At 36.5% G+C, this 11,260-nt stretch overlaps 1 protein-coding gene across 2 annotated transcripts in view; it reads left to right on the top strand.

Moving 5' to 3' along the window:
* The window catches only part of CEP41 (centrosomal protein 41), a 43,815-nt gene that overhangs the window by 12,021 nt on the left and 20,534 nt on the right, over positions 1–11,260 (top strand). For both annotated transcript variants that reach the window (XM_007469718.1, XM_007469717.1), the window contains exon 2: positions 2,474–2,537. In XM_007469718.1, coding sequence (XP_007469780.1) covers positions 2,474–2,537 — 64 coding nt within the window. The remainder of the gene's footprint in view (positions 1–2,473; positions 2,538–11,260) is intronic.

The following is an 11,260-nucleotide window of genomic DNA, read 5'->3' as shown; positions in this document are numbered from 1 at the left end:
TTCAGCAGAGACTAGCCTGGAATCTTTCAAAGGAGCTTTGCTAGGAAACTAGTGGGAAAAACAAAACAAAAGTAAAAACAGGAAACAGCATATAGAAATTATAAAAATACAGAGAGGAATTATAAAAATACAAAGGAAGGAAGGAAAATGACAGAGAAAAAAGAAAATCCCTTAGCTTAAGATAACTAAGTTCTAGTTTTAGCTTTCCTAAATTTACCAGGCACATATTTTCCCCTGGGTTTTTTGTTTTTGTTTTGTCTTGCCACAATATTGCCTCCCTCTGAAGAACTCATCCTACAGTCCCCCTTTTCAGTCTTTGAGTATTTTCCTTTTCTCACTTAAGAATCTTCTCTTTCTTCATCTAAGAGGGAGTTGGAATTGGCATTGGTCACTTTCTCTTACCGATGGCGGGTTACTGATCAGAAGGAGAAAGGAGCTTTCCAGCCTTTCTCTGAGGATAAAGTAGCTCAGGGGTTCTACTTCTTAGGACCAATGCTAAGCGTCCATGACAAAGGTTTTACTTGCCTGGGGTGAAATGAAAAACACAGACAATATCAATGAGTTTTTTGGTAGCACTAAAGGACTGACCTTTCTTTTTTTTTTTTTTTTTTTTTTTTTTGCGGTACCCGGGCCTCTCACTGTTGTGGCCTCTCCTGTTGCGGAGCACAGGCTCCGGACGCGCAGGCTCAGCGGCCATGGCTCACGGGCCCAGGCGCTCCGCGGCATGTGGTATCTTCCCGGACCGGGGCACGAACCCGTGTCCCCTGCATCGGCAGGCGGACTCTCAACCACTGCGCCACCAGGGAAGCCCAAGGACTGACCTTTTTATTCTGGGTTTTTTTTTTTTTTTCTTACTTTTTAAGTATTAAAATAGCAGATGGTAGTTGTGAGGTTTTGCTTTGTTTTTGATGTCCTTGTCAAAATTAAATGTTGATAATTCTCTGTAGGTACCCCAGTTTTTAAAAATTCTTCCTGGTCTCTGAAATCCAGAACTCTGACCAATAGATATTCTGTAAGACATTGAAGTGTACCCTATTTTTTTTTTTTTTTAATGCTTTGTGGGTCATTTGAAAAGGTATTTTAATATGTAAATTTATTTTTCAATCCTCCAACAGGACCTGCTTTAATTAACTATGTTTTCAAGGGCGAGTGACACAGGTTATAAAGTTTGATGTTCTGTTCTAAGGAACTATGTAGTTGCTGTAATATAATCCTCATTCTAGATATTCATTTATTGGTTGAATATCAATAAATGTGCCCACCATGTGCTAGGTACTGGGTGAAAGCAAATTTGAGTAAGTTATTGGCCCTGCCTTCAAGGAAATTCTAGACTAGGGAAGAAGGTCGAGGTGTGAACAATAGTACAAGGTGTCAGTACTCTAGGAACCAGAGAGAAAGTACCTAATTCTACCTTGGACAGCTTTATAGAGGAAGTGAAGTGTTACCCATGGACAAGTTGAGGAAAGGCATTCTAGGCAGACATTTGCTATGACTGGAACCTGAGTGAGTGTGGCAAATCTCAGGAACATTTGGGCAGCTTCAACTTGGGAACGTGTGGGAGAGTGGCAGAAGATGAAGCTGGAAGGGTATTGCCCAGTTTTAATTTCCTTTTCCACAGCTACCTGTTACTGAACATATACTTTTCATACTTGTAGTCCAGAAAAAAGCCTGAGCAAGAAAACTGTATTTTGTAATGTTTTTATTCATTAGCCTTCCCTCACTTAATGCCTTTTGAAAATGCCACTGAAATTTAATATGGGTAAATGCCTGGTACTTGGATTCAGAGTTTACTCCTGGAGCGTAGGACAGGGGAGACCTGACATAGCATATTGCTGACCATAAACTTTCCTTGAGCCCATGATACGCCCCAGCTGCCCCGAGAGCAGATGCCGTCGTGGTGACTTCTGTGGAGTGTCAGACTCAAGGCAAGCAGCAGGTCCTGCCTGGCAACATCTGGGCACTGTGCTCAGGTCTGCGTGCCACTTTTTAGGGCACGTGTGGATAAAATCTAGAGGGTATCCGAGAAGATGGCCTACAAACCATCATATAAAGAGTAAAATTAAAAAGAACAAGAGAGCTGCCTTTAGTTATTTTAATGGATTGCTTGAGGCAGGATGGAATGGCTTATTCTGGGTTGTACCAGTGGACTGGATGGAAATTAGATCAATTTTGACTCAGTGTTGGAAATAATTTTTAAGAGCTTTTTTCCCTAATTACATAGCGCTATGAGATTATTTTGACAAAATATGGAAATGTTTTGACAGAAACATGATAACCATCTTCACCTGTGGAGATACTGTAGTGTGAAGTGTCCTATTTGAAGGAATGGTTGGACCTCTAGAGCTCCTTCCATCTTTAAATTCAATGAAATTTTAGCATTTGTTCTAATTTTTAAAGTATCTTATCTCTTTCCAACTTTGCCACTCTTACCCTTACACTAACCCAATTATTTGTGAATTTTCTTATTTTTTAGTATCTGACCAAAAGGATACCACAAAACCCAAGGTATCAGCATGTCAAGTCAAGACTAGACACTGGTAAGTAAAGACTAGAAAATAAAAACTTAAAAAAAATCTAACAGCCGATTATTGACAAAAAACAGCGTGTCATACCTGGTATGAATCACAACTAAAAGTTTCTTACTGTCTGGGCTGATGTTTTTCTGAGCTCAGGACTTATCTTTGAAAGCTATTTTTCAGATTGTCATTAAAAATCTCCATTCACATAATTGAGCTTACTATAAATTGAGAAACTGATAAAAACAGTATTTAATAAGTTCCAGGACTGAGGCTAATAAATATCAGGACGTCAGCCTCTATCTTGGAACACCTTAAGTATCTTCCTTAAAACTGGGATCAATAGATTACACTTGTGCATGTTTGTTCAATTCCATATTTGCACAGTGCAACTACATGCAAACTTATGGGCTGCAGGACATGTAAAGATGAGTGTGAATTGTGATTTTTGTAATCAAAGAGCTTAGATTCAAGTGGAGTCAGACAGACTTGAATGAGTAACTAAAATACCAGGCAAAATTAAATTAGTGCTGCAATCCAGGTGAAATGAAATTTAAGAGTGCATTACTGCTTATTTCCATGCTGTTGACATTTTTCAGTGTGATGATGAAAACCACTCCCCAGATCCCTGGTGGATTTTCAGTCTTGTGAGATTTTGGTTGGTTGTTTAGTTTTTTTCAACATCTTAAAGTCTGCTGTGGAAAATCCATCCTATTAAGATGGTTTTGCCAGTGGATAGGGGTACCACATGCCTTTAGCAATACTGAATTTTCTACCAGTAACCTCAAGACAACGGAGAAAATAAACTGGGGTGTTGACTTTGTTTAAATCTCATTCATTTTGTCTTTCTCTTTCTCCAGTCTCCTTCAAAATTACTGTCTTCTGTTATGTGTGTTTCCCCAAATAAAATAGACTTAAATTAAATGTTTTAAATGAACCACATTTGCAGATACTATTTCTTGGGACCTTTCTTTCAAACATTTTTGTGCTGTACAGATATTTATCCTTGCAAATATCCTGTTTAATGGGAGGTAAAAAATGTTATCTCTGTCTTTGAGGGGGAGGAAATTTTAGTCCAGAGATTATGTGATTTACCTGAAGTTCAGTAAAGGAGATAGAACTAGGATTTGTGTGCAGGATGAGGAAGTCGATGTTGGAGACCTGGTGTGAAGTCCTGGGTACTGTCACTTCCGCCACACTGTCCCAGTGCTTCCTCCAGCCTCACTTCTTCTATCACAAATGCCTTCAGCTCCTGCATCTCTGTCTATCTCCCTTTATTTGCAACTGTGACCCACCTTTCTGGAATAAGTTATTCTGAGAGGGAAGTACTTTGATTAAAAATACCATATTTTCTCTGAGCAGTACGGACAACGTTTTAAAGACTGCTTAATGCATTTCTTTTGGAACCTTCTTAAAATTAAAATTTGTAAGAGCTGAAGTCTTTTTCAGATAAATAGATTTGTCTATAGCTTCATTTTTTTTTTTCTCCTGGAAGTTGAATTGAGTTTTGTGAATGAAAACTGATTTCTTTCCCTTCAATTCCTCAGTTCATAACCAAAGTTTGACTCAATAATGGTACCTGAAATTAATTTCAATTTTTTGGAAATTGAGATATTTCTATCTGCTTTTTATAATACGAAGTAATTGCCTATCTCCTTTTATATTTTGAGGTTTTTAATCTAGTATTTTTTCTAATTAAACTTTTTATTTTGAGGTAATTGTAGATTCACATGGAATTGTAAGAAATAAAACAGAGATTCCTTGTACCCTTTACTCAGTTTCCTATAGTAACATCTTGCAAAACTGAGCTGCGCTATCCCAACCATGATATTGACATTGATAAATACAGTCTGGCTGCAGAACATTTCCATGACCACAAGGATCCCTCATAGCCACTTTCCACCCTCACCTGTGCCTTAACCCGTGGCTACCACTAATCTGTTCTCCATTTCTATAGTTTTGTCTTTCACAAATGCTATATAAATGGAATCATACAATATATAAGTTTTTGGATTGGATTTTTCCGTCAGCAAATTCTCTGGAGATTCTTCCAGGTTGTTGCACGTATTAGTAGTTCATTCCTTTTTATTCCTGAGTAGTATTCCATGGTGCATTCCATACATGCACCACAATTTAACCATTTTCCTACTGAAGGACATTTGAATTGTTTCCCCTTTTTGATTATCACAAGTAAAGGTACTATAAACATTTGTGTACAGATTTTTGTGTGAAAATAGGTCTTCATTTCTCTGGGATTAGTGCCCAGAAGTGCAATTTCTAGATTGTATGGCAATTGCATTTGTAGTTTTTAAGAAACTGCCAAACTGTTTTCCAGAGTGGCTGGATCATTTTACATTCCCACCAGCAGTGTATGTGTGATCCAGGTTCTCTACATCCTCACCAGCATTTGGTGGTGTTGCCATTTTTGATTTTAGCCATTCCGATAGGTGTGTAGTAGCATATTGTTGCCCTTGTGATTTGCATTTCCCTAATGACTTATGACGTTGACTATCTCTTCCTGTGCTTATTTGCCATTTGTGTATCTGTATACCTTCTTCAGTGAAATGTCTGTTCATGTTTTTTGCCTGTGTTCCAATTGGATTGTTTGCTTTTTAATTGTTGAATTTTGAGTGTTCTTTATATATCCTACCTACTAGTCCTTTGTTGGATACATGGTTTGCAAATAGTTTCTGCCAGTCTGTAGCCTGTCTTTTCATCCTCCTAACAGGGTCTTTCAAAGAGCAAAAGTTTTCAATTTGGGTGAAGTCCAGTATATCAGTGTTTCCTTTCATGGATCATGCTTTTGTTGTCAAGTCTAAGAACTCTTTGCCTAGCCTAGGTATCAAAGATTTTCTATATGCCTTTTGCTAAAAGTTTTATATTTTAGGTTTTACATTTAAGTCCATGATACATTTTGGTTTAGGTTTTACATTTAAGTCCATGATACATTTCTGTATAAGATGTGCAACTTAGATTGAGATTAATTTTTTGATTGTGGATGTCCAATTGCTCTAGCACCATTTGTTAAAAAGGTTACCTTTCCTCCATTGAATTGGTGTGTTCACCTTTGTCAGAAACAAGTTGGGCATACTTACGTGCATCTATTTCTGAGTTCTGTATTCTGTTCCATTGATTTATGTGTCTATCCCTCTGCCAATACCACAGTCTTGATTACTGTAGCTATATAATAAATTGGATACTTAAAATTGGTTAGACTGATTAGTCCCACTTTATTTTTCTTTACAAAATTATTTTAGCTACTCTAATTCCTTTGCCTTTCCATGTAAATTTTAGAATAAACTTGTTTACATTTACAAAGAAATATTGCTGTACTTTTTATTTTGTATTTATTTTATTTATCATTTATTTTTGGCTGCATTGGGTCTTTGTTGCTGCGCACGGGCTTTCTCTAGTTGTTTCTTTCATCAGCATTGTATAGTTTTCAGCATATAAATCCTATACATGTTTTGTTAGATTTACACATAAGTATTTACTTTTTTTGAGCAATTGTGAATGGTATTTTATTTTTAATTTTGGTGTCCATGTGTTCATTGCTAGCGTATAGAAATATAGCTTATTTTTTTATATTTATCTTGTATCCTGAGACCTTGCTAACTCACTTATTAGGTAAAGGAGAAATTTTTTTGGTAGATTCCTTGGGCTTTTCTATGTAGACAATCACGTCATATAAAAAAAGGCAGTTTTATTTCTTCCTTTCCAGACTGTATCTGTTTATTTCCTTTTATTGCCTTACTGTACTGGCTAGAACCTCCAGAACTATGTTAAGTAAGAGTGCTTAGAGTGAACATCCTTGTCTTTACCCCAAACTTAGTGGGAAAGCATTCAGTTTTTCATGATTAAGGATAATGTTAGTTGTATCAGGTTGAGGAAGTTTCCTCCTGTTCCTATTTTTCTGAGAGTTTCTATCCTGAATGACTATTGAATTTTATTGAATGCTTTTACCGCATCAGTTGATATAATCATATGTTTTTTTTCTTTAGCTTGATAATATAGATTACTTTGATTGATTTTTAAATATTGTACTAGTTTTGTATCTATAGAGTAAAACTCACTCATGGCGTATAATTCCTATTATATGTTGCTGAATTCAATTTATTATTTCATTACAGATTTTTATGTTTATATTCATGAGGGACATTTGTTTGTAGTTTTTGGTTTGTTTTTTGGATTGTGTTTGCCTGGTTTTAGTATTATTGTAATATTGGTCTCATAAAATGAGTTGGGAAATGTTCCCTCCTGTTTTCTGGAAGAGATTGTATATTATTGGTGTTAATTCTTCCTTAAACATTTGGTAGAATTGTCCAGTAAAACCATTGAGCCTGGAGATTTCTTTTTTGAGAGTTTTTAAATTTTGAATTTAATTTTTTGATAGTTATGGGGCTATTCAAATTGTTTGTTTCATATTGGATGAGTTGTGGGTTTGTGTTCTTAGAGGAAGTAGTACATTTCATCCAGGTTTTCAAATTTATGTGCGTAGAGTTGTTTGTAGTGTTCCCTTATTATCCTTCTAAAGTCTGTAATATCCGAAGTGATAGCCCATGTTTCATTCCTGATGTTGGTAATTTTTGTCTCTTTTTTTCCTTCACTACAGGTTTGTCCATTTTATTGATCCTTTCAAAGAACCAGCTTTTGGTTTCATCAATTTTCTCTTTGTTTTTCTGTTTTAAATTTTATTGTTTTGCTCTTATCTTTATTTCCTTCCTTCTGCTTATGTTGCTCTTGTTTCTAGATTCTTGAGGTAGGAGTTTAGATTATTGATTTAAGAGTTGTTCTCTTTTTGAATGCATGTAGTTAGTGCTGTAAATTTCTCTCAGCACTGATTTAGCTGTCTCTCACAAATTTTGATATGTTGAATTTTCATTTTCATTTAGTTCAGTGTATCTTTTTATCTTCCTTAAGACTTCCTCTTTGATCCATGGATTATTTAGACATGTGTTGTTGTTGTTTTATAAATTATTTATTTATTTTTGGCTGCGTTGGGTCTTTGTTGCTGCACACTGGCTTTTCTCTAGTTGCAGTGAGCGGGGGCTACTCTTTGTTGTGGTGTGCATCCTTCTCATTGTGGTGGCTTCTCTTGTTGTGGAGCATGGGCTCTAGGCACGTGGGCTTCAGTAGTTGCAGCACATGGGCTCAGTAGTTGTGGCTCATGGTCTCTAGGGCGCAGGCTCAGTAGTTGTGGCACGTGGGCTTAGTTGCTCTGTGGCATGTGGGATCTTCCTGGACCAGGACTCGAACCTGTGTCCCCTGCATTGGTAGGTGGATTCTTAACCATTGCGCCACCAGGGAAGTCCCGTGTGTTGTTTAGTTACAAGTGTTTGGAGGTTTTCCTGTCATCTTTCTGTTACTGACTTCCAGTTTGATTCCATTGTGGTTGGAGAATGTACTCTGTATATTTTAGCTTTTTAAAATGTATTGATGTTCATTTTATTGCCCAGGATATGGTCTATCTTGGTATATGTTCCATGGGCACTTGAAAAGAAGCATAGTTTTGCTTAGTGTGTTCTTTGTTTTGTCCTGATAGTCCGAGACTCCTTTTATCTTTTCCTTTCTAATTAGAGAACTTCCTTTAGCCATTCTTTAGGATAGGTCTGCTGGTGACAAATTCTCTTAGTTTTCATTCATCTGAGAACGTTTTGATTTCCTTTCATTCCTGAAGAGTATCTTCTCTTGGATTCTCTAGGATTCTCTAGGATTCCGAGTTGGCAGTTCTTTTCTTTCAGCGCTTGAAAAATATTGTGCCACTTTTTTCTGGCCACCCGATTTCTGATGAGAAATCTCCTGTTATTCAAACTGTTTTTCCCATATGGGTAAGGTGTCATTTATCTCTTGCTGCTTTCAAGATTTTTTTTTCTTTAGTTTTCAGAAGTTTAACTATGATATATCTCGGTTTGGATTTCTTTGGGTCTGTCCTGTTTGGAGTTTACTCAGCTTCTATATAAATCTGAAGTTCATGTCACTTGCCAAATTTGAAAAGTTTTCGGCAATTATATTTTGAGTACATTTTCAGCCCCAGCCTCTTTCTCCTCTTTCTGGTACTTTGATGGCATCTCATCACAGTCCAGCAAGGATGGAAATCAAGGCTCCCCATCTGGCCTTTGCTGGCAGTTAAGAGTAGGACATAGCTTTTCTGTGGAATGTGGCTGGAAAAAGGCAGTTATTATCTAATAGTTTTCTGTCTTGCTGTCCTTTGGCTGGAGACAGCAGGCTTTTGTTAGGGACATTTTTGGTCTATTCGTAGGTATTTCTGGGTTTCTGGCTTCTTCAGCTCCAAGTCTAGTGTATATGAGGCAAAAAACAGACAGACAGCACCCAGGTAACTCAGCCATTATGTCATTCCTCGGGTCCTGAGGTCCCTAACCAGTCTGCCTTCCTCTCTCTACCTATTAGAGTCTTCTTATGTTTGTTTTATGTATAATGTACAGGATTTTTAAAAATTGAAGTATAGTTGATTTATAATATTGTGTTAGTTTCTGGTGTACAGCAAAGTGACTCTGTTTTTTATATATATATACTATATATTCTTTTTAAGATTCTTTTCCATTATAGGTTATTACAAGATATTGAATATAGTTCCCTGTGCAATACAGTAGGACCTTGTTGTTTATCTATTTTATATATAGTGGTGTGTATCTGATAATACCAAACTCTTAATTTATCCCATCTAGGATTTTTTTTTCATTCAATCTTTTTTTCTAATTGGTGTGTTTTCTTAAATTGAGATATAATTTACATATCATAAAATTCAACCTTTAAAAATGTACAATTCAGACATTTTTAGTACATTCACAAGGTTGTGAAACCATCACCACTATCTAATTGCAGAATTTTTTTGTCATCCCATAAAGAAATCCCATACCCAAAGTAATCATTTCCCATTCCTTACTTTTACCAGTTCCTGGTAATCACGAATCTATTTTTTGTATCTATGAGTTTGCCTTTTCTGAACTTTTTATATAAATGTAATCATACAATATGTGACCTTTTGTGTCTGGCTTCTTTCACTTAGCATAATGTTTTCAAGGCTCATCATTGTTGTAGCATGTATCAATACTTTATTCCATTTTATTGCCAAACAATATTCTTTTATATAGCTATTTCACATTTTGTTTATCTACTTATCATTTGGTAGATGTTTGGTTTGTTTACGCTTTTTGGCCATAATGCTGTTAAAACAGTAGTGTACAAGTTTCTGTGTGAACATACGTTTTCAGTTCTCTTTGTTGATGTACCTAGGAGTTGAACTGTTGGTCAGACGTTAACTCTGTGTTTAATTTTTTGAGGAACTACCAAAGTGTGTTCCAAAGTAGCTGCACTTTACATTCCCACCAGCAGTGTAGGAGGGCTCTTTTTTTCTCCACATCCTCAACAATGCTTGTTATTGTCCATCATTTTGATTATAGTCATCTTCGTGGGTGTGAAGTGGTATCTCATTGTGGTTTTCATTTGCATTTTCCTAATGAGTAATGATGTTGAGCACCTTTTAATGTGCTTATTGGCATTTATATATCTCCTGTGGAGAAATGGCTATTCATATCATTGGTTTTTTAGTTGGGTTATTTGTCTCTTTATTACTGAGTTACAGGAGTTCTTTTACATACTCTGGATAGTAGACGCTTATCAGGAGTATAATTTGCAAATATTTTCTCCCATTTTGGGGGTCGTCCAGGGATTTTGTTGTACGTAGCTGGAGGAATAGAGAAAAGTACATCTACCTCATATTCCTGGGAGCAGAAGTCTCCCAAACTAGTTTTATAATGACTTTGGAAGGGCCAGAGTATGCTTCATTGCTTAAAACTCAACATATTTTAAAGTCAGTGTGTGAGAAATCTAATTCTAGTGTTCAATTTTTTGTTTGTTTCAGATTTAGAAATTATTTTAAAGTCAGTTTAAGGGAAAGATTTTAATTTTTTTAAATTTATTTTTGTGACTTACCTCCCTTTGTATTCGGTACAGTGGCCTATGGCTTATGAGCCAGGATACAGATCCCTTTAACCCTTTGGAGAGCCATCAGGGCTTGAGACAGCCCAAACCTCAGCATTTTGTCCAAATATTATCACTTATATATGTCTGCCATGAGGTGAAAAGTGTGAGGAGTCCTGGTTATGAAAACACCAGAGTTACTTTAAAGGTCAAGTAAAAGTAAGAAACTCCTGTCTGTGGTATGATTTTAAGCTCTGCAGTCAGAGCAGTGGAAATAGGCACGGTAATGAGTGAGCATTTCTCATTTCTAGGCTAAATAGATGGGTCTTTAATCTTTTCTTACCAAACAGTGAGCAATTCAGAGTTAATCACAAGAAATCAAGAATTTCGTGGCATCTCCTGTCTTCACCCAAATCACCTTCTACTGAGCTCTTCAAAGACTGATATCTTCTTCCTGGGTAAAGATAATTTTTTATTTCTATCCTTCTGATGCTACTTCTCTTATAAACTCAAACACCAGTGTATAGCCATGGCTAGAAATATCAGAATTATTTTGAACTTCAAATATTTCTTTTGTTCCATAGGTGCCTGAGTGTATCTTACCAGCTCCCCAGCATTGCCAGACTGTGCCATGAATGGATTATGCTTCCGATGAAATCCCTGACAGCATTTTGTTCAGTCTCCACCGCAGGGTTCTTGTGTATTCTCAAGCACCCTCTCTGGGTTTCTGCTCTGTAGCACTGCAGGCTGATTAACTTTCCAAACCACAGGGCTCTCCCTTTGTTAGTCTCCTACACTCTTTG

The sequence above is a fragment of the Lipotes vexillifer genome, unplaced genomic scaffold, assembly GCF_000442215.2.
Source record: "Lipotes vexillifer unplaced genomic scaffold, Lipotes_vexillifer_v1.1 scaffold1329, whole genome shotgun sequence".
In the NCBI taxonomy this organism is placed as follows: Eukaryota; Metazoa; Chordata; class Mammalia; order Artiodactyla; family Lipotidae; genus Lipotes; species Lipotes vexillifer.
The sequence above is the reverse complement of the archived record's forward strand: the minus strand, read 5'-3'. Positions and strand labels throughout refer to the sequence as shown.